The sequence below is a fragment of the Crinia signifera genome, chromosome 2 (assembly GCF_055691185.1).
Source record: "Crinia signifera chromosome 2, ASM5569118v1, whole genome shotgun sequence".
Taxonomy (NCBI): domain Eukaryota; kingdom Metazoa; phylum Chordata; class Amphibia; order Anura; family Myobatrachidae; genus Crinia; species Crinia signifera.
The window spans coordinates 149604150-149628745 of NC_139218.1; the positions used below are offsets into that span (position 1 = coordinate 149604150).

At 43.4% G+C, this 24596-nt stretch overlaps 1 protein-coding gene across 1 annotated transcript in view; it reads left to right on the forward strand.

Moving 5' to 3' along the window:
• ITPR3 (inositol 1,4,5-trisphosphate receptor type 3) overlaps positions 1 to 24596 on the forward strand; it is a 143763-nt gene that overhangs the window by 43861 nt on the left and 75306 nt on the right. The window contains exons 2-9 of the mRNA XM_083170732.1: positions 6147 to 6217; positions 7389 to 7510; positions 9308 to 9394; positions 16044 to 16202; positions 16430 to 16528; positions 19707 to 19790; positions 20096 to 20242; positions 21291 to 21386. Of these exons, the coding sequence (XP_083026858.1) occupies positions 6147 to 6217; positions 7389 to 7510; positions 9308 to 9394; positions 16044 to 16202; positions 16430 to 16528; positions 19707 to 19790; positions 20096 to 20242; positions 21291 to 21386 (865 nt within the window). The remainder of the gene's footprint in view (positions 1 to 6146; positions 6218 to 7388; positions 7511 to 9307; positions 9395 to 16043; positions 16203 to 16429; positions 16529 to 19706; positions 19791 to 20095; positions 20243 to 21290; positions 21387 to 24596) is intronic.

Consider the following 24596-nt stretch of genomic DNA (forward strand, 5'->3'; position numbering starts at 1 on the left):
AAGTATGATTAGCCCTTATTGCGCAAGGAAAATGGCTTGTAATTGAACAGTTGTGGGTGGAAAAGTTTTTTCTTCTTGCACATTAAGTATTGAACCTAATTGAATCCAATCCTATGGGTCTCATTTTGAGTTATAAGCAAAACCAGATAAGGGGGAATCCAATTGGGAGTGAGGTTTAGACAAGTTTGCAGGGTCTTAGCAAAAAAAAAAAGGTACTTGTGCAGTTTCATGGCGGCAGGCTAAGCTACGTTTTCAGCGTAGGCTAAGCCATGTTGTCAGCGTAGCCCAACGGCTGCCTAGTGTAGTCAGCGTAGTGTCCCTGTCAGGCAGCGTAGTCACCATACTGTCCCTGCGAGCTGCAGCTCTGTCCCTGGAGTCCCTGGCAAGCCTAGTGAGCGCCTCTCACACAGCGCCGGTAAACGCCAGATCCCCTGTGCTGCCGGACGCTGACCGAGAGGCGATCATGCGGGTGCCGGCGGAGAGGCGCTCCATCTGCCTCCTGAGATGCACAAGTGTCTCAGATGCTTGTGCTTCTCAGTAATTCTTGCGGCAGGGTACGGCAACCCTGCCCATGTCTGCTTCAGGGAGACGAGGTTAGGGGTTCGGTAGCACGTGCGTCTTGTGCACAAAGGGGTGTGTGGGTGCAAGAGCGTCTCATACAAAATAAAGAACGCATTTGCCAGTGCTCCATGTTACATACTGGCAAATGCCTCCTTTTTCAAACCCCCATTATTCACGCCAGCCCGAAGTGTGGTGAGGGGACGCATTTCACATCCTCCCGACCTGTTCATACCCCCACTACCCACGTCAGCGTTGAGTTGATGTTATAAATCGTGACGAGCGCAGCGAGCCTCGCGTAAAACGAGCACGAAGAGCAGCGAGCACACGCGGAATACACGTCAAGTAATCCACGTCCCCTCACAGAGCTCGCTACACTCACCACGCTTCGGGCTCCGTGGTTGCCACACTTTATAATATCGTCTCCACGCCGATGTAGATAGTGGGTTATGAACAGGTCGGGAGGACGTGTAACGCGTCTGCATGCCACGCTTCGGGCTGACGTGGATAGTGGAGGTGTTTAAAGAAAACATTCACACCTGGCATATCATCCATCTGAAACAGTAATGACATGTGTTAACTGGCAACTGGATTATATTCAACAATAAAGAAGAAAGAAGAAAACTAATGAACAATGTTCAATAATAGCATATAACAAGTCCAAGAAACTCTAAAAACAGTAATTCTTCTCTTTCTGAACAAATGGTTGTGGACACCTGCACTCTGGTGGCATTCCTGCACTGTGTACTAGGAGATGACCATACAGGAATGCATGAGCTGAAAAGCAGGAGTATTGTAATGGTATCTCTTGAACAAAATATATCACTGGCACGTTTGGTTAAAAAACAGAATTTATTTGGTTATTAACTCAAAATTCTGAATCAGGAAAAAAGGGGGTGCAGGGATGTGGGGGCAGGGGGCCCCACACTTCTACAATAGGGGTGTTTTATCATATTACTGTAGTTTAAGTCATTTGTCCACACTACCAAATTCCACTTCTCTCAAACAGAACTTCCTCAACTGTACAAGGAGGTTAAAGAAAAGGGGGGCAGACATACTAAGCCTTGGAGCGTGATGAAGTGGAGATAACGTAGCGTACAGCTCCTGACATTTATAAAATGCCACCTGTAACCTCGCAGTTAATATCTGATTAGCTGGTAGCTCCTCTGTTTCCACGATCACTCTCCAAGACGTCGTACATCTGCAGAAACATGCACTGCAGCGTCAGCATTCTCATCCCGTCATTCCAAACTAGCTACTCTCTATCTGTAGATTCACTAGGACACATGTTGGGGAACTCAGGGTTGTCACCGCTCACTTTGCTTAGGGGTATGTATACTAAAGTGCAGGTTTACTAAAGTGGAGTTGTTGACCAGAGCAATCAGATTCCAGCTATTGGGCATGATTCTGGTGGGCTCGCAAAGCAGTGGTAGTTCACTGATTTGCGAGCCATGTAACGCTGCCCACCGCCTGTGCGAACGCCTGCCCCCCACTACTTGCTGAATTGCCCAGTGAATGTGAATGGATGTTTTGCATAAAATCTCGTGTAGGCCCCATTAGACTCTTCACAGGGTCTCTCATTGCTGATAATGAAAGGAACATGAAGGTTTATTCAGAGCCAATCGCTGCAGTGTGATTTGCAGAGCCCTATGATCAGATAGTTGCAGCCATGACAGATTGAAAATCCACCCTGTGCAAGCCTGCGAATGGCTTGCAGAAACCACTAGTTGTCCAGCTGCAAATCAATATGCAACTAACTCACCAACTAGGGATTTTATTTTGTCTGGGTATGCCTGCACTTTGTGTGACACTCCCAGAAAATAGCATTATGACGGTGTGACTGGGAGAATACACTATAACCTTGGTGGCTCAGGTATGTGCAGAAGGTGAAGTATGTGGTACTGTACTTTTAAGTTTTTACATTTTTCCAGATGCAATTACTGCTTATACAACGTTACAGCTGCAAAATAATATGGTTTGCCAATAGCTGAAGTAATAGGTAGTAATAAGGCAGAATTGCACAATTTACATTCTTCAGTGATTTAATGAACATCAGAAAACCATCAAGACATACAGTACACATTAAGCCACGAGGCATATGTTACCTTAATAGAGCATATTGGTAAATGCTAAATCTAGTGAAGCTGAAGAAAAATATGATGAAAGTTCATTTCTGGCCTTGGCTATTCCAGCTCCTTTTGTGTCAAATGAGGACTTAAGCTGCATACACACTAGACTTTTTTGAACCGATATGTATGATAACGACATAGCATAACAACATTTTCATTCATATCGACTAGTACAGTGGTTCCCAAACATTTGGGAATCTAAAGTATCAGAATTTGATTCACAGCACCCCTAGTCCAAAAGTTTCTTATTGAGAAATAAATAAAAATAAAAATTAAATTGAGTAAATTGTGTTTATATCATCCGTAAGGTTAATTATGTAGCGAGATATTGGATTAGTTTCTGTATGTTCACATATTTTATAATCTGAAGCCACAAACAATAGTTTTACTTATTACTGACCAATTTGAATTACTCCTGGACCACCAACGAGAGGGGCCCCTGCAAGCGTCCCAAGGCACACAGTTTGGGAATCACTGGTTTAGTGTGTATGTACTATGTCACTGACGATGTGTGCTTACACACATCGCCAGGGACTTCTTGGGCCGAAAGAGGACATTTTTATTGAAAGCTACTGTATGTTGCGGAATACCGCATAGCCACCCCCCCCCCCCCCCCCTTGCAATTGCTAGTCGCAGACAACATTGGCAAGTAGATATGCTGTTGGCGGTGTCTGCACCCCTGTTGAGTCCCATCATGCACCACCTTGCTGGATATTTATTTATTTATTTATTTATTAGCAGTTTCTTATATAGCGCATACATATTACGCAGCGCTTTTACAGAGAATATTTGAACATTCACATCAGTCCCTGCCCCAGTGGAGCTTACAATATATATTCCCTACCACATGTACACGCACACACAGACATTCTAGGGTTAATTTTTGTTAGAAGCCAATTAACCTATCTGTATATTTTTGGATTGTGGGAGGAAACCGGAGTACCCGGAGTAAACCCACGCAAGCACGGGGAGAATATACAAACTCCGCACAGTTAGAGCCATGGTGGGGATCGAGCCCATGACCTCAGCGCTGTGAGGCAGTAATGCTAACCATTACACCATCCGTGCTGCCCCATATACATATGATCTAATGTGTATCCAGCTATCCCTCTTCAAGTTACACAAGTTGCTGTGTACAAAAATCAAAATGAAGGACAAACTGTGACCTCATGAATCCATTAATTTGTGGGCACTGGGTTACATGCTGTTTTTGCGCTACATGTCACACTTATATCCGTGTATTACAATACAGTGCCTTATGTAGGACATTGGGCTGTGGAAAAACATTTTATTATAAGACGACCATTACTTCCAATCTAAAATTGTAACATTTGCAATAAATAAATCAAATTCCAATGGTTCTTCCACTTTTTAGGGAAATAAAGTACCTTAATCATCTTTGAAAAAAGTTCTGCATCCCCCCCGCCCCCCTCTCATGTACACAGCTGTGAATGCGATTGCAGTCATACAAATGAGGGGAAAACTATTCTCGTTGCAGCTCTGAATTACTCAGCGCTGCGACAGGCGTTGTGAGAAGAAGGCCGCTGATGAGACCAGCAGCCCTCAATCCCAATAGCCCGGGAATGCCTGCGTTTTCTGGGGAACTCAATAAATGGCTGCAGGGTGCCATTGCTGGCTGCCTTTGCACGGACAGCTTGTGCATGTGCACATCATACTGTCTGCAAATTTTGCAGAATTGGGTGTGGACCAGAATGAGGTCCATGTGTGTAACAGGAATGTTTTTTTTCTTCTCTTTTTAAGATATTACTGCAATAACACCTGTGTCCGTTTGGACACTGGTTTGCTATATTCTGATTAATACACTTTTAGACGTGTATGGGTTATTATGTTGACAGTGTCTAGGTAGACAGTCAAAAGGTCGACCACTATTGGTCAACATTTTGGAAGTTAGAAAATTTCTTGGCGCTAATATGATTGGAGTTCGGCTATCCTGGGGAATGGGATAGATCCCCCTATACCTAGCTGATAAATGAAAACTTGTACAATATACTCAGGATTTTTACATAATAGGTGATATCAAGGGTTTGACAATAAAGGAATGAGTGATATCTGGAGTATGAAAAATCTGGGGTATGAAAAATAGAAGAATACTCCCCTCGAATGGATCTTTTGATCCTCTTCTTGTCGATCTTCAATGGATATTTTATTTTTCTCTCCAAACAGGTGTATGGATATAAAATGAGAAATACAAGAGGTGCCAATGTGTAAATCGATATAAACAAAAACTAAAACTTCTGTTGTGTTCTTTTATAATGGTGTACTGTAGGCGTACCCCAACTCACTCTTATAGTGTAAATATAGACATATCAGGTTTTCTTTAAGACTGGGTAGCGTACCCGTACTCACGATAAGATCGATGGTTGAACACATATAACGGTATCTTTTAATTGCTTGAAGTAAAAAAGAATTCATTCACAAAACACTAAAACTTTTTCATAAAACACAGAGTGAAGGCAGTGTCAATCATAGAGTCAACACCCAGGTTCTAAGGATCCGGAACTAGAGCCTGTGTGGACTTCTACTCTTACACTTACAGTACCTTCTTCTCTGGAAATGAAACACTAGTACAGGAACAACATGTTTCGAGAAACCAGTCTCTTCTTCAGGCTCCTCCACTATTATTGGCCAACAGTCAAAAGGTTGACATATGCAAAAGGTCGACATAAACAAAAAGTCGACATAAAAAAGGGTTGATGTAAATTTTTGTGTTTTCTTTTGCTGACTTAGGTCGCCATGAACACCATGTAAGTGTAACGTGTCACCATGCTTTGGCACAGTGCTCCACTGCGATCAGCACACTATTCTCCCTCTATGCCCACTGGGATGGTACTTTTTCCCATGTTGACCTTTTTCATGTTGACCTTTCTCATGTGTTGACACTTTGACTTTCGACCAATAGTTGTCAACCTTTTGACTGTCTACCTAGACACTGTTGACCTAATGACCGCATTCTGTTTTAGACACATTTCCAGAAAACCTGTAAATGACAACTACTCCAGTAGACATCGATGTCTCCACCATCTGATACCTTTCCTCACCTTCTCTGTAAACACTTTTAAATCACACAATTAATGCTACCAGGTTCATAAAGGAATGGCTTACATGAGATCAAAACAAATGGACCTGAGATGTACAGTATAGGTGACATTTTGCCTCGCTTTCAGGCATAGATTTGATGGGAGTCTTGATAAAGTTGTCCCCAGATCCTCAAAATTTGAGGTGGATGCTCTGTTAAGCATCCACCTAGCACTGCCCAAAATGGCCATGCAAACCATCTTCACAATCATCATCGGAATCTGTGTTTTCATCACCAAACTGAGAATCCTTCTTCCTTTTCTTACTGTTATTTTATTACTGCATTTTTTCATTTTGTGTTATTTTGATGTGTGGACAGAAATGTTTCCATTTTCACCTAATCACTTCTTCTCTCCCTGACAGTTTGGTTGATGATAGGTGTGTGGTGGAGCCGGCTGCTGGAGATCTGGATAACCCACCGAAAAAATTCAGAGGTGAAAGTGACATGTTACATATGTGAAGATAAATCAACGTCAATGTTTTCAGATCATACACTGAATGGCTTCATTATTATTTAGTTGTCAGCACTATCTGAAAGAAGGCTTTTCTAGAGAAGTGTGTACTATAGTTTTTCTTTTTAGCTGTGTGTTTATATTTAATGAAATAAATCTGTTGCCATTATATTTTAATTTCTCCAAATATACAGCTACAGTGTATGAGAGAAGAAATAACTCAGAGGTTATATTTGTGCTGACCAAATAACAATGGCAATAATAAACTTGCTGCACAATCCCTGTGTCCACGCCCAGAGGCTTTATTCTATACTTGTCACTACTATTTTTTCATTGTGTGTACCAAATTTAGATTAATAAATTAAAGTAGACTAAATAAGTGTATCTCAAAAGGAACTGTTCCATAACAATTGTATGCCAACAATGAAGTCATTTTCTTCATACTTCCCATTTTTAGTTTTTCTTCTTGTAAATGTACCGGTATTTATTCCTTCTTAGTTGTTCTAATGGTTTTCAAAACATTTAGTAAACACTTATTGCAGAGAAAAAGATTTCATGCACACTTTGCTACTGACAATAAAATCTAAATTGCAGTGAGAAAATAAAGAAGACAGTATTTATACTGCACAGAAACAAAAGTAACTCACCCAAATCAACCGCTCTCTGCACATGGTTTTGCCCCTGTTCATTTGACCCACCAGCAGTGCACATGGTTGTGCCCATTTTGAGAATAAATTTTGATCTGTTCTGAATCATGCCCTATGTCAATAGTTCCCAACCTTGGTCCTCAAGTAACCCCAAGCAGTTCACTTTTTCCAGGTCACCCGGCAGGTGCACTCATTGGTCACTGACACATTTTAAAAGATTCACAGGTGGAGGTAATTATTTAACTTGTGATTCTGTGAGGAGACCTGAAAACCATGAACTGTTGGGGGTACTTGAGGACCAGGGTTAGGAACCACTGCCCAATGTTATGAAGTATTTGTGCCAATTATATATCACTGTTTATATGCTTATAGCTCTACATAACTATATACATTTTACAGTTCCCATTGTGTTTAGCTGGCTAATGTTTGATCATCTACTACCCTCTTTCTTTTCCTTCAAACATCACTTTTTCTGCTGCTCTTGTCCACTCTTCCTCTGTCTCCAGACTGCCTATTTAAGGTATGTCCCATGAACAGATATTCAGCTCAGAAGCAATATTGGAAAGCTAAGCAGACTAAACAGGAAAAGGAAAAGATCTCAGATGTTCTTCTTCTGCAGAAACTCCAGGTAACTTGAAAAATACAGTATAGGTGGACTGTCAACATGTGTCTGGATGACATCCCCGAACTGTCGACTAGATCACAGTGTTGACATCTGAAATTCTGTTTTGAGGGTCGCCTTGCATGGTAAACTTGCTTAGCATAATAGACATTAGTTCTATTTTCAGATGTTCTCAGATGACACTGGAGCAGCCTGTAGATTACTGTTATATGTGCAATTCATTATTACAAAAGGGACTCAAAAGTCAACTGCTGAATAGCTGGATCTGTGTATGATATATGATCTTTTTGGCTGCCAATGAGAAAAAAAGTGAACTTAGGTCCTGAACTCTTCAAAAATACCTTCTACAGTACTTCCATAAAATTAATCATATATATATATATATATATATATATATATATACATATATATGTATTCCCTTATTATTAAACTTTTCTCTACATTGTTATTTAAATATGAAAAGGACCTTATGTAAGATATATCATTTGATGCTTATTTGTTCTGTGAATACATATGTTCAATACTATAAGTCTAGGTTTAAAAATCAGTACACAATGCTTTTTCATAGTTGGGAAAACACACCTTGCCTATAATTTTAGTCCTGTAGTGAGACTGCAGTTTAAGTACTTAAGTGCCTAAGGCCCCCATGCACTAGCACAAGGTATTCAGGGGTGAATTTATGAAGCTTGGAGAAGTGTTATCTATCCCCATAAAGAACGTTATGAGCAAGGTGATAATGGTTCAGCCAATCAGCTACAATATGTAAATTGACAGGTAAGAGCTGATTGGCTGAACCATTATCACCTTGCTCATAACGTTCTTTATGGGGATAGATAACACTTCTCCAAGCTTCATAAATTCACCCCTCAATACCTCTGCTACTCGCTGGTGAGGAGCTGCTAAGCTCCTGGGCGAATAGGATCAAGTGCCATTGTTTGATGCCATAGTCAGAAAGGTGCAGCAGAGGTTGTTCTTCTTAAGGCAACTTAGGAAGTTCAACATTCCACAGCATCTTCTGCTCCACTTCTATTCCACATTTGTTTACGTCTGTACTGTTCTCCTTGATACTAGTCTGGTACTGATCCACCAGCAAGAACGATAAACAAAGGCTTCAAAAGGGGTTGAGGTCAGCAGAAAAGATCATTGGGGCTGACCTTCCCCCTGTTCAGGACCTGTACCTGTCCAGGGCAAAGAAGTGGGCAGTGAAGATAGTAAAGTACATCCTGGCCATGACTTGTTTAACCTGCTGCCATAAGGCAGGTGATATAGGGCCATACCTGTCAAGTCTTCCAGAAGCATCAAAAGTATCATCCCCCAAGCTGTCCACCTGTTGAACAAATGACTGGATGGCCCAAACTAACCCCAATATCCACTGTGTCCCATGTGATCTATCTAGTGTCAATGTGATGTATTAAGATACCTACCAGGCTGTTTGTATTGTAAATCAGAAACAAATTCCTAGTATAAGTAAGTATGCCTGGCCAATAAAGTTGATTCTGATACAGTACATCATATGTGGGCCTTTTGCATACTGTATGTGATGACATTCACTGCCCCAGGATACGATGTATCCTTCTGGCAGCCATGATAATCTACGGATCCGATGTGAACGGGACCACGCATCAGCCTGGAAGTAAATGTCATACGATATGACACTTTTCACACAATCCATCGGCCCGATAATGCGAATTTGTGTAGATAAAGGGCCATATGGTACTAGTATATGGGAATTTGAATAGAATTGACATCTTATTTAGTGTTTGTTCTGCATTTTATAAGTGATATGTCTCCTCTTGCCTGTAGCATGCTGCACAAATGGAGCAGAAACAAAATGATACAGAAAATAAGAAGGTACATGGCGAGGTGGTGAAATATGGGAGTGTCATACAGGTAAGCGAGCTTCCTCTTTCCCTTCTCCCTCATGTCTTTACTGTAATCTTACATGGCTTTTCCATGGCTCCGATCAGCTTGGCAGTGATTTGTTCGGCAGCGGGTTCAGCTGCTTTCTCTTTCCTGAGAACTGTCATTGTTGTACAAAAGATTGGTCCCTATTAAAGGGACAAGTGCCTTTTATACAATTTTAATGTGCTGGTGCAAGACTCCAATAACTAAAAACCACCACATACCCCATAAATATTCTGCTCTGTTTATGTCTTCATCTAACCCCCTTACTTCAATGAAAATAAACTACTGTAGATGTTAAGAGATACCGGTACATGCTGCAACTAGGGCTCAGAAAAAACATGAATATTAGGTGATCACATGCTCTGTGGTGCAGGCACACCTGTCACTAGTGCATGTGATGTACAGTAAGGAGAAATACAACAATACTTGCTAAAGTTATTTATCTTCACACTTGGAAAAGCCCAAAGAATAGTTGCAGCTGACAGCCTTGGGACCAGGCTCTCCATGTCATTAGGTCCTGCTCCTGACCGGTCAAAATACCCAGATTTGTGAGTCTTTATGAAGAAGATAGTGCTAAAGGGATGTGATTCTCATTATGTAGCTCCGCCCACTTATAACAATGCAAATATCCATGTATTTTCTTCCCATCCTGCGCACTTCACTTGGAAGCAGATGGGATGCGGGATATCCACCTACTCTTGTGGGGGACAATTGGGAGTATCCCGCAAATTCTGAGAGAGTAGGCAAGTATGAGTTAAATTTCTGTAACAAGCCATGTAAGCTTAATATTTGATATCCAAAGTACATAAACTAGAAAACCCACTTTTGCCCATAAAATGACCTAATAAATAAGATATTTTTAATGATTTTTCAAGGTTTTGTACAAAAGCAGAAACACAAGCAAACAAACCACAATATAGCATACCAGTGACAAAATACAGGTTTTACAGGTTGAATATCTCGAGTCTATATGTTGTACACTAGAAACTAGAAGTTCTAGGAATGAAAGCACACACACTACTACAGTATGTTGATCCAGAACATACAGTATCATGTTTGATGATTAAACAAACCAGTAACATGCAGTTTACATAATAAAACATAAGAAGTAGTGTTTGAGGCAGGTCTCTCTGGGGCCCAGTTACATTCTTTCTCTAGAGACATTTTTGCACTGATAGCTACAATTATACCAAAAGGACCATATTTATGACACATATGCAGTGCTTTTCTTGGTACTTGTGTAGTTTTTGCAGCACCAGCATGGCGCCGTGCATCTGAGTCCCCTTGGACATGGATAGTGGGGGTATGAACTATCCATGTTGGCATGAAGTTAAGTTACTTTATTTTAGATAGTTTGTGCCGAGCGTAGAAACCGGAAACTACACAAGTACCCTTTTCTTCTATACATAAACCATGCATCATTCATGGTTTCATTTTAAAAAAAAAAGATTGTTTTAGATCTGGAGGGTCTTCTATCAGTCATATTCTGGCTATTACCTCTTTTGATAAGGAAAGGAATCTTAAGAAAGTGCAAAAGGTTAAAAAATGTGATAGTGTTAGTACACTTCTTAGATGGAAGAATTCGCTGTCGATCCCCCATGTGCTGCCCGCGAAGGTCTCGGGTGGCAGGATCGCATGCGATATGTCACATACATGCAGATCCAAACCGATGTACTCGGGACTGTCCCATCACATCGGAATCGGAGGTTAAACACATGTGATTTGTGCCCTATTCATCTGATTCCTTGGCCCAATGCCTTAGAATCGGATGAAAAGGGCACAAATTGTAGTTGTATTATTATTTAGCCACATGGCTTACCACTGGCGGATCGTCTTGAGCTTTAACATCCGGAGCTATTCAATTGTAAGCAAATTTCCTCATGCACTAACCTGTAGCTTACGTGTAAAGTGCTGCTATAGGTTATTTCACTCGCAGCAGCCACTATAAAGCCAAAAGTCAATATTTATAGCTGATTTTTTTAGTTCACATTTCAGGAAAGTACGAACAGAAATCCATGGCGAATCGAAAATGCCTCTGAGGGCCAGATGTACTAAGGTTGATAAGTGATAAAATGAAGAGTGATAAAGCACAGCCAATCAGCTCCTAACTGTCATGGCACAGGCTGTTTGAAAAATGACAGGTAGGAGCTCATTGGTAGGTAGTTTATCACTGTCCATTTAATCACTTTTCAAGGCTAATGAATGTGTTAGATTTAAACTGTTTGATAAAAGGGCAAGTATGGCGCCCCAGTAGGCTTCCATGTACTTATGTATTATCTGGGCTCCCATGTTAAATGCACCCCATTTTTTCATCCCCCTACTATCCAACTACGCATGGAGTTGATTTTATATAGTGTGGCGAGCGCAGCGAGCCACCGTGCCCGAAACGTGGCGAGCGCAGCGAGCCCCACGAGGGGACGCGGTCTCATAAGAAAAACAGGAGCCCAGATATTACATAAGTACCGGCTTCCACAGATATGCATTCAATGTTTTGTACATATTAAGCCCTGCTGTACATTTTACTCTTTATGTATTGCATCCTTTCCTCTGAGCAAATGCCCCTCTAGCCAGTGACAGACAAGCAGCGTTGTGAACTGCAGTACATAGAGCGAAAGGTACAGGTGTAGGGTATACATATGGTTCGATTTTGTCTATTTTTCTATTCAATTTTGCTTATATAAGCAAAATTTAAATTGAATAGAAATCAAATGCATTCTGTTTCGATTCGATCCCAATTACCCGGCCCCACGGCATCAAAATCAAATCGAAAAATAGACTGCAGGTAAGACTATATAGCACAGATCAGTAGTACTATATAATCTAAATCGAAAGTGTACATTGCATTGATTCAATCGGGATAAAATTGGGATTGAATAGAAAGTACATTACACTGTGTGTACAGTTAGGAGCACACTGGGAGCTGCAGCATATAAGAGGAGGAAAGTGACAATTAACCCTTTGAGTGCCAAGTGAAAATGTCAAAATAGCTGTGAAAGTTGGCAAGCAAACATTTGTATTCATCGTAATGACCCGAAGCGGGGCTCGCTGCGCTCGCAACACTACCTAAAATCAACTCCATGCCGACGTGGATAGTGGGGGTATGAAAAGGTCGAAAGGACACGTACCGCCGCCCCTGTGCTCGCCACGCTTCGGGTTGGCATTGATAGTGGGGGTGGTGTTGACAATGGGGGTGCATTTAACATTGTAAGCACCCATCAGGGTGATTGTACAATTAAAAATATAATCGCTTCACATGCATCACATGCCACTATATTGCATGCTATATATATTGCATCGATGCTATACGATGGAAATCGGGGGTGTGCAAGGTGAAAAATCGGCCGGAAATCGGCCAAAAATCAGCCGCAAAATCGCATCCGATTTTTGAATGCGAGTTGCGGCCGATTTGCGGTCGATAATACACAAGTACCAAAATATTATATTTTTTTAACACAACATTTTTTATTTGAATTTATATGAGCGACGCTGGCATTTTTAGCAGAAATTTTGCACCTCTTTCATAGAGATGTTGGCACTCAAAGGGTTAAGTAGCCACTTTGAAAACAATACCAAAGCAGAGGTAATAAGAGCCAAGCTCAAAGACCTTTTGAGTAGTCCTGAGGAAATTGCAGGAGAGTGCGTTGCTGTCATAGAGGACAGATTGGAGGCGGCCATCTCTCTCTATACGCTGTATGAGCTGTATGAGCTGTATGAGTCAGTCCCCTTTGTATTCACAGCTGAGGATGTGAGAAGGAAATACACCTTATAAGAGGCCCATAGGCAGCAGCATAGAGGACAGACTCACAGAGGGGAACTGTTCTAGTAAGAATGGAGAGCCTCCCTAACAGGTGCTGAGGAGATTGTCTGTCTGTCTGTATCTGGAGAGGTATTTTAGCACTGTACTCATACACCACACGCTGCGGATAAACTGTATAGACTGTCTGTAACCAGAGCAGATTAGCAGAAATTACATTTTACATGATCGTTCACTTTTTAGCTTCCTATCTCATCCTGTGATCTCTACCTAAGAACAGACTACATTATCAAGCACTCTTTGCTACGTACAGTATGTGCCGCCATTATAGAGAAACCGCTAGACAATTAGAGCCTGCAGCTTACTGTTATGGGGTGTAAACATGGTGCTATTTTTGCCTAGGTTGGCCAAAATCGCATGGTGTTTCCCTTGCGGGTTATAGCGATGTGCAGCCCCACTAAGTCAATATCGCTGAGCAAAATAGACTGTGCAGACAAGGCGATTTTCACTAGATTACAGCCTATTATAGAGCATCTATTCAAAATTGTTTATTCTAAATCATTCACTAGCAAAAATCTCCCAGTTTGTACATGCCTCTACTCCAAGTTTAAGGCAGTGCATAGTTATTTCACTACAAGCTGGAAAGGCAAAACCAATCAAATAGCAGCTTTAGCTCCTTCAGCTCCAATTAAGATGGTTCCATAAAACCTCCATTAAGTCTTAATAATTTTGCCCATATATACACCTATTAATGGTTAATTGACAGTGAAACATAGACCTTCAAGGATGCACACCTCAAGGAGATACAATTGAGTTTCGCAAGGCACTCAACAAGCAGTAACTGCAGGTACGGAGGGAAAGCAATTCTTTACATTTATTCAGTCCAGGCAATGATTCTCCAACTATTAATAATCAGCAGATACTTATTTCTGCTCACTAAGCTGGGCATTTGCTTAGCGTTGTAACTAGTCCCACTGTGTTGGCCCCACCTCATTTGCGTGTGATGTCATGCACAGACCGCAGGGTCGTCAGATCCCAGAAACTAAAGTGGTTTACAGAGTCCGGGTCGCTTTTAGGGGTACTACTGCTGTGCTACTGTCTGCGGAGTGCCGTTCCATGCATCCTGCAAGCCAGAAGTGAGGGCAATGGGGTGGGGCGGCGGTGCGCTCGCAATAAATCTGCTTACCTCAGTATAAGTGTACTATCTATAAAGAAGTAAATGCACTTAATTCAGGATTATGTATTTGATCCATAATAAAAGGTTATATAGCTAACAGATTTCAAAATATATATATATATTTTTACATACTCACCAATATTGTTAACAATTAAACAAAATTCTTGATAAACTGCGACACGTGATATTTATTGGGGCTAATTGGATAGCGAAGCACTTACCCGCTATTAATGATCATGGGTAATTTTATATTACCCATATACAGGTGACTGAAACCTGTGTGTTATGATAGATCCATGTATTATTTACCACAGTCACCCAAGAGAGAACTATCAGGGTCAATCATCTGGGCCATCTGACAGGATGTGCAATTAGCTGAAGTCACTGACCTAATTAGTATAGTTTGATGGTATTATATATGGCTTTTTGAAACAGGCTTCTGTTTTAATCTGACCCAAGCTTGGACTGGCCCACAGGGGTACAGATGAAACCCCTGGTGGACCCCACTGTTTTGGGTCCCACCTCCTCATCGAAGGATTAGATTCCAGACTGTGAACTTGAATTAAACATTATACATATGTTACATTATACGGCACAGACTATGGTGGATTCTTTAAAGTGCAATGCTGTTATTGCTACATTATCATGCATGCATTAGTAGTGTTTACTATATATGTATATATGTGCAAGTCAGGCCCTGTGGAGCCTGGAAACACCTCTAAACTTGGACCCCTACCACTGCATTCTTCCGGAGGGCCTCCCATGTCCCATTCCGACACTGATCAGACATCTCGTCACTTTCAGAGCTCCCTGTTTCTGTGTGGGCCTTATTTGCTACTTATTGGTGCATTGAACATCCAGGTTGGCAAAACCATCTCTAAAGGGGTGTACACACGGAGCGATCCTTCTAACCGATTTTGGGTACATAGTCAAAATTGTTTAGAAGTTTAGTGAAGATCTCTGTAAAGGTTAGACAAATCGCCCTATAAAATCGCTTGGTAAAAACGAGTCACCAAGCAAGAATATTTTGACTAGATCGTCAAAATCGCTGCTATTCACTGCTGAGGGAGATATTCACTAGGCGATCTGCAATGAATACCAAGCAAGTACTGTATGTTAATTCTAGTATAGTCAAAATCGCCCATAGACAAATCGCTTAGTGCATTTAGTCAAATCGCTTAGTCAAAATCGCTGTTGTATCTAGTCAAATCGCTTAGTCAAAATCGCTGTTGTATCTAGTCAAATCGATTAGTCAAAATTGCTTAGTTAAAGTCGCTCACTAGCAAAATCGTTCCGTGCTTACACCCCTTAATATTGAATAGAAGAGAGTTTATTGGCTGCATTCAACTTCTAGGAAACTTTGAAACTTTCTGAATGTATCTTGTTTACCTAGCTGTTAATTCAAAATTTCAGGCAGATTGTTTTATACCAGGATTATTAACCTATCATAGAGTATTGGGTGAGATCTTAATACAATGTAGTAGTGATATGTTATTTTACAGCTTGAACCCTTTGTTTACTACTTTCAGTGGCTCTGTACAGTTTATAATGCATTTATATTTTTGCAACTTAGTTCATGACAAATTACTTATTCATCTGCTACAACCTTGCAGACAGCTGTATATGTCATATATTCTTCATACTAACAATATATATTGCAGTATTCTGCTATGAAAGTATGCTGATACTATTTTATTTGACAGCTGCTCCATATGAAAAGCAACAAGTACCTTACTGTGAATAAACGCCTCCCTGCACTACTGGAGAAGAATGCTATGCGCGTGACACTTGACGTGACTGGAAACGAGGGGTCTTGGCTTTTTATCCAACCCTTCTGGAAGCTGCGAAGTAATGGAGATAATGTAAGGGATTATCTGAGGCATGGGCTGTACAGCAGTATGTAAAAAGAAGGGTTATGATGGGGTTCTTAAGGTACAATAATCTATAGCAGGGGTTCTGAATTTGCATATCCCACCCACTTTTGTGACAGTAACGTGGTCATATGTGATGGCAGAAAACTCAAAATTAATTTTTCTTGTAGAACATAATGTTTCTGAGCTTCTTTCTAAAATGTATACTCTTTTAACAGGTGGTAGTTGGTGATAAGGTTAACCTTAACCCCGTGAATGCTGGACAACCCCTACATGCCAGCAACTATGAGCTTTCTGACAACCCAGGCTGCAAAGAGGTAACCAAAGGATAAATGCAGGACAATGTATCCTATCCTTTTTCTTCCCGGGTAATTGCTGCCATAAATGTCATTGCTGGCCAGTCAGAGAAATGAGAACTTTAAACACACTATCTATTTTAATAGTCTTGTCAGTAACATTGCTTACTCACATAACAGTTTGATATAGAGGGGGAATTTACTAAGGTAGGAATTAAGGTACCCATAGACGGTCCGTTCCCGGACCGTCCGTTTTGTACTATGCGATGCGCGCTCCCGCGCATCAAATAGTACGGTACAAAAAGTATGTGCTGCACATACTTTTTGTACTAGCTAAACATCGTATCGGATCGCAGTGCATGCACTAGGCATGCGATCCGATACGATGCATGCTAATTAAGACCCAAATGGATCCGTTTAACGGACCGTGTATGGGCCCCTTTAGACTTCACATGTGATGTTGCTATGGGCAACCAATCAGAATCTACTTCTTGCTTATTTAGCACCCTCTAGAAGAAAATAGACAGGATCTGATTGGTTGCCCATAGCAACATCACATGTGAAGTATAATTCCTATCTTAGTAAATTTCCCCCAGAATGTGCACAATACATTTTTAATACATTTTGGTTTCAAATTGTTCTAATCATCAAAATTCTTCGGTAAATGTATTTTAGGGTGAGTTTGTAGACGCGAGAGATGTTGCCCATAGCAACAAACCAGATTCTCCTTATCATTAGTCTAGCACTTCATAGAGGATAATAGCTACAATCTGATTGGTTACTATGGGCAACATCTCTAACTTCTAAAAACTCACACTTTAGATAATTTACCCCTTAGGATCTGTCCTTATGGCCCAGGTCAGAGCATGCAGAGTTTTCTGTTTTGCAAGGGCCAGATGTATCAAGCTTCAAAAAGTGATAGAGTGGAGAGTGATAAACAGCCAGCCAATCAGCTCCTAACTGACATGCCACAGGCTGGGTTTGAAATAGATTGTGCCTCTCATTCTAAATGCCATATATGTCTGTGTATGGGCGTTGTAACTTTAAAGCTTTGAAATTATTTCTAATGCTTGATGGCAATTGGCAGATATGTGTATTTATGTATTAACTATTAACAGTTTCTTATATAGTGCAGAAAAATCTGCTGCGCTTTAGATAAATAGAGTACAGTAGCAGTCTGAACTCCTTGGTATTTGCTAAAAGGGTCACATTCCCTAAGTATATCATCATTCTGGTCTTTCAGACTTATATTAAAATGGAATGTTCAGCTTTAGGGCCTAATTCTGCTTGAGTTGTAGTTTTGTGTGGATTTTCAAAACTACAACCCACGGTGGTAGGCTATGGGGGTGCTGCCCAGCTAACGGCAAGTCGCAGATGCAAATGATAACATTTTGCACTTGCATCGCTGAAGTTTTCCCACAATACTGCCCATTTTTTGGGTTACAGCAGGTACGTGTGACTTCACGCAGACGCTGTGCCCCCACCAAATGCTCAGTCGCCCCTCCCTCCTATCACTCTGTGGACTGCAGTTGCATGTTTTGCAATGTAAAGGCCCCCATACACTAGGGCGACTTGTCCTTAGGACAAGTCGCCCCCGACTTCCCCCTGAGCTTCCCCGGCTGCTCCCCGGGGGAGCTTGATTAGATTGGCACTTGATGTCTCGATTTATCACATGTAAAAAAAACCGGGGAGCAGGGGGGGGGGGGGGCTACAGAGGTGGGAGCAGGGGGGCTGGGGACGCTGCGGGGGACACGTCTGTGTCCCCCGCAGCTGGGGACGCTGCCGGGGACAGCGTCTGTGCGGCGAGGCGGTAGAGGGAGCAGGGGGGGCTGGGGACGCTGCGGGGGACACGTCTGTGTCCCCCGCTGCGGGGGACAGCGTCTGTGCGGCGAGGCGGTAGAGGGAGCAGGGGGGGCTGGGGACGCTGCGGGGGACACAGGCGGCATAGAGCCGGGCAGGGGGAGCCGGCCGGGAGCTGTCAGTAATGAATAAAAAAAAAAAGCCCATACAATGAATGGGCGGCCTGTGATTGGCTGCTGAGCGCTCTCTCAGCCAATTGCTGACGCTGAGAGAGCGCTCAGCCAATCACAGGCCGCCCATTCATTGTATGGGCTTTTTTTTTTTATTCATTACTGACAGCTCCCGGCCGGCTCCCCCTGCCTGGCTCTATGCCGCCTGTGTCCCCCGCAGTGTCCCCAGCCCCCCCTGCTCCCTCCACCGCCGCGCCGCCCCACTAGGTCCCAAGTCGGGTGGTCGGACGTGCAGCAGGTCCGACCACCCGACGCAGATCCGATGCGCACGGGACCGCGCATCGGATCTGAGGGGACATCAAAACTAGCCGATTTTGGTCCGATTTCGGCCAGATCCAACTGATCTGGCTGAAATCTGACCAAAATCGGCTAGTGTATGGGGGCCTTAACTGCAGTCCGCGGTGCACTTATGTGCAGATCTGCAAAATCGTGATCTGCATCTTTTGTAGATCTGCGTGGACTACTGAATTAGCCCCTTAATCAATATATTTATTCTTGGTCCCATGCAGAGGCGGAACTCTGGGAGGTAATGGAGTCACATGCTGCCAGGCTCTTGCTCTCATGGGGGCACACTCTCTTTATTCTAAACATACCCATGACCTGTATTAGAACCCAGGACCTGTTCCGATGTTAATTTACTGATAGAGCTATTTGTGAATTCTATCTATATGAAGTTACTACACTACATAGCTCTGCCTAAATAGTGATGGTTTTGAACTAACAATAATGCACGGTCAGAAACGGCATGCTTACTGTACAGGAGCAAATAGCTTTATCAGTAAGGTGTCTCCAGAGAGACGGGTCACAGGTTCTAATCCTGGGAATTACTGCTAAGCAATGTGTTTGTTTAAAAAAAATTATAATGTAAATAAATATGGTGCAATGCAATAAGAACAATAGATAATAACAATCTAGGGCCCCACCTAAGGCCCAGGGGCAGAGGTGTTTTAAGAGAGGAGGAGGCCCGTATGCAGCCTCCTCTGTTCGGCCCCCTCCTCTCCACCCGTTATAGATATGCCACTGCCACCCTTTATTATGTTTTTTTATTATTATTATTTGGGTAAAAATAGGAGGTTTTGATGGGGGCTATTCTCATCAATTTGCCTGAGGCCACATAGGGTTTTAATCCAGGTCTAGTTAGTGTTTAATTAGAAATGCTTTATTTGTAGGTGAACTCTCTGAATTCAAATACCAGCTGGAAGATCAATCTGTTTATGCAATACAAAGACTATATGGATGATGTCCTGAAAGGGGTAAGAGGAAAACATCTGAAATGTTTATTTATTTTTTATTTAGGTAAACCGCATTTATTTGTACTAACATTAAACGTGCACTTGAAGAAATCCACTTTGAACAAAGAGATATGTTTGGCATACTGTACTATTTAGCAGTATTTGCTCTACTCAAACATGCGTTATATATATAATGTTCTTTTGAGCGTGTGAAGCTAACTGCAAATAACAACTCGCATGCTACCATATTAATATACTGCATATCAGATTTTTAAATACACTGTTTAGTTTCAGTCTTTATATGGTCATACAAATCTCCCCCACAGGGTGATGTCGTCCGCCTCTTCCATGCTGAGCAGGAGAAGTTCCTTACATGTGATGAGTATAAGGCTCGGCACCATGTTTTTTTGCGCACTACTCTCCGCCAATCAGCCACATCAGCTACTAGCTCCAATGCCCTCTGGGAGGTGGAGGTGAGTGTGACCTCCATTGCTTAAACTGCCTCTTCTAAAAACTAAATTGTTGACATGAATCTGCGTTGGTGCTGATGCCTTAGAATCAGTTGGAATATACAACAAGGGTGAGAATGGCAGAATTATGTACTGTGACTGCACCTAAATCCAGGTTTCCAGGAAACCTGTAGTGGCACAGATGGACTGATTGTTAGATCCTATTGCCCTTAGCAATGGATTTTTGTGGTCAATGTAGGAGGTGTTAGGTCACCTTCCAATGTAAGGAGAGGAATTCTCTGTCACAAAAAGTACCTAATGGTAAAGAATGGAAACTGAGCCAGTAAGATGTTAAATCAGCAGTTCCCAGCCTTTTTTCTCTCCCATACCCCTTGATTAGGCATTTAATTTACGATTAACCCCCTCCTCTCAATTTGAAATATCCACAGTACTTGTGAGTGGAGTAGAAGTGAGCGGGGTGCGTATCCTTAAGCCAGTCCTTATATTAAGGAGTAGCAGAGGAGTAGCGGTCAGGAATCGGGTCCCTCTGTGTCTGGTCGCTGGCTGTGTACCATCTCTGGGGTTCCCACTAAGGCCTGTAGGAATAATGCTGCTGCTTCCTTAGCCAGTGTCAGCACAGGGCAGATGGATGTTGATGTCTGAGGGCAGCGCTGGTAGCTCCCAGTGGATTTCTGGTCAGACAAAAGGATGAGATGACCCTGTAGAAGGAACCGGAAGTGACACAACGTGGTTAGTCTCCACGGCAATAGTAGACTTCTTCCACCATTTCCTATATTATATTCAAGTACCCCCAACTGATCTGCAGAGTACCCTAGGTTGGGAACCACTGTACTAAATGATGGCAATTAAAATGTGTATGTTTCCACAGGCAGGTCGTTCCAGTAGTGTGTGATAGACAAAACAGGGCACGCAATGCAAATTAAGTTCACTTGATGATGAAGCCATTCGCACAGCACTTTGAGATCATTCACCAGAATATCTTTGAAGCCTACTTGGTTGAAAGGGTTTAGGTTGCATTAACTGATAACTGTCTACCTGCCTTCATTTACAGATTGTCCATCATGACCCTTGCAGGGGCGGTGCTGGTCACTGGAACAGTCTTTACCGATTTAAACACCTTGCAACTGGGAATTATCTTGCAGCAGAGGTATGGTATATGGTTGACAAAGTCTGGCTTTAGATATGAGGGGTTCCTAAGTGAGGAGACCCTAGTGTTGCACAAGGGTGTTGGGTTATTTAAACAGAGGGTTTCCATAAGTGAACCTTTTTCAATGATTACATATTGCAAATATTGTGATATTTTGGCAACTGATGTACTGTTCTATTGGCATCATTTGGTATCTATGGCTAATTTGTATTATGATTCTCAGAGAGGGTATCCAATTAGATGTGCTACTTTTTTGGCTGAAAAAAAAAAGGGTTATTATCGCGATTTTAGGCTGATGGTCATTATCGGGCTGTACAATTATAGCCAGATTGTTTGAGATTAAACAGGCTTGCTGCAGCTACATCTGTAGTTCTAGGAATAGTGGGGCAGATGTATCAATCTCCTCATAACGTGAGTAATCTAACGTGTCCCATAACTCCTGGCATAACGCTTAGGAGCAGGGACAAATTTCTCTCAAATGTATGAAGAGAACGCAAGTGAATAACGTTAATCGTTAACTCACCTCTTAATCGTAATTGGCTTCTGTTAACTCTTCTGTTCTGTATATGGCTTCTTTCTCTCTATGCTTGACTGCGCATGTCTTCTTATCTTTATCCAAAATGCCTTTCTTTTCTACAAAGTCACATGTGCCGTGTCTCTGCCTGTGATTGGTTGGCAGATGCTTTCTCAAGTGCTGGCGCGTATGTTTTGAATCAGAAGTGGTTACCATTGGCTGGTAAAATCATTTCTAATTTTTCTATGTGTCTGTACTTTATATGTGTGTGAATATTTAATTATGTCCATAAGTACATGACACCAGATTCTCCTCACCTTTCTCCCGTAATATTTCTAAATATTTCACCATGATTTATTGAATTTATTTTAAATGCTCCTCTGTAGACCCCCTCATACACGATCACGCCAGCATGCCGACAGCCGGGTCTCCGGTCGGCATGCTGGCACAGCCTCCTGCCCCTCACCTCTCCCCCCCCCAGCAATTATTTTATTATTTTATGTCTAGGGTTTTTTTTTTTTTATTTGAGCCGGAAGCCCCCCCCCCACCCGCCTGGTGGGATGCCGCCAGCATGCCGACAGCTGGGTCTCCAGTCGGCATGCTGGCACTGCCCCCTGCCCCTCACCTCTCCCCCCAGCATTAGTTATTTATTTTTATGTGCCTTTTTTTCTGCCGCAGCACCCCCCATCCCTCCTTCCTGGTGGGTTGCCGACAGCATGCCGACAGCTGGCTATCCAGTCGGCATGCTGCCACAGCCCCCTGCCCCTCACCTCTCCCCCCTGCATTAGAATAATTTTATATGAAATGGGTTTTTTTTTAAATTACTTGTGCCGCAGCACACCCCCTCCCCCCCCCCACCCTGGTGCGATGCCGCCAGCATGCCGACAGCTGGCTCTCCAGTCGGCATGCTGGCACAGCCCCCTGCCCCTCACCTCTCCCCCCAGCATTAGATTTATATTGTATGTAATGGTTTTTTTTTTAATTACTTGTGCCGCAGCACACCCCCTCCTCCCCCCCCCACCCCTGGTGCGATGCCGCCAGCATGCCGACAGCTGGCTCTCCAGTCGGCATGCTGGCACAGCCCCCTGCCCCTCACCTCTCCCCCCAGCATTAGAATAATATTCTATGAAAGGGTTTTTTTTTTTTAATTACTTGTGCCGCAGCACACCCCCTCCCCCCCCACCCCCCCTGGTGCGATGCCGCCAACATGCCGACAGCTGGCTCTCCAGTCGGCATGCTGGCACAGCCCCCTTCCCCTCACCTCTCCCCCCAGCATTAGTTTATTATTTTTATGTGCCTTTTTTTTTTTTTGTTCTGCCGCAGCACCCCCCATCCCACCCTTCCTGGTGGGTTGCCGACAGCATGCCGACAGCTGGCTATCCAGTCGGCATGCTGGCACTGCCCCCTGCCCCTCACCTCTCCCCCCAGTAATTATTTTTTTTAATGTGTTTTTTTTTTTGGAGCCGGCGGCCGCCCCCCCCCCCCCTGGTGGGAATGCCGCTAGCATGCCGACGGCTGGGTCTCCTGTCGGCATGCTGGCACAGCCCCTGCCCCTCACCTCTCCCCCCAGCATTAGATGAATATTTTATGAAATGTTTTGTTTTTTTTAATTACTTGTGCCACAGCACACACCCCCCCCCCCCTTGTGCGATGCCGCCAGCATGCCGACAGCTGGCTCTCCAGTCGGCATGCTGGCACAGCCCCCTGCCCCTCACCTCTCCCACCAGCATTAGATTTATATTGTATGTAATGGGTTTTTTTTTAATTACTTGTGCCGCAGCACACCCCCTCCCCCCCCCCACCCCTGGTGCGATGCCGCCAGCATGCCGACAGCTGGCTCTCCAGTCGGCATGCTGGCACAGCCCCCTGCCCCTCACCTCTCCCCCCAGCATTAGATGAATATTATATGTTAAGGGGTTTTTTTTTTAATTACTTGTGCCGCAGCACACACCCTCCCCCCCCACCCCCCCTGGTGCGATGCCGACAGCATGCCGACAGCTGGCTCTCCAGTCGGCATGCTGGCACAGCCCCCTGCCCCTCACCTCTCCCCCCAGCATTAGATGAATATTATATGTTAAGGGGTTGTTGTTTTTTTTAATTACTTGTACCGCAGCACACACCCTCCCCCCCCACCCCCCCTGGTGCGATGCCGACAGCATGCCGACAGCTGGCTCTCCAGTCGGCATGCTGGCACAGCCCCCTGCCCCTCACCTCTCCCCCCAGCATTAGATTTATATTGTATGTAATGGGTTTTTTTTTTAATTACTTGTGCCGCAGCACACCCCCTCCCCCCCCACCCCTGGTGTGATGCCGCCAGCATGCCGACAGCTGGCTCTCCAGTCGGCATGCTGGCACAGCCCCCTGCCCCTCACCTCTCCCCCCAGCATTAGATGAATATTATATGTTAAGGGTTTTTTTTTTAATTACTTGTGCCGCAGCACACCCCCTCCCCCCCCCCCCCCCTGGTGGGAATGCCGCTAGCATGCCGACGGCTGGGTCTCCTGTCGGCATGCTGCCACAGCCCCCTGCCCCTCACCTCTCCCCCCTGCTTTAGAATAATGTTATATGAAATGGTTTTTTTTTTTAATTACTTGTGCCGCAGCACACCCCCTCCCCCCCCCCCCCCCACCCCTGGTGCGATGCCGCCAGCATGCCGACAGCTGGCTCTCCAGTCGGCATGCTGGCACAGCCCCCTA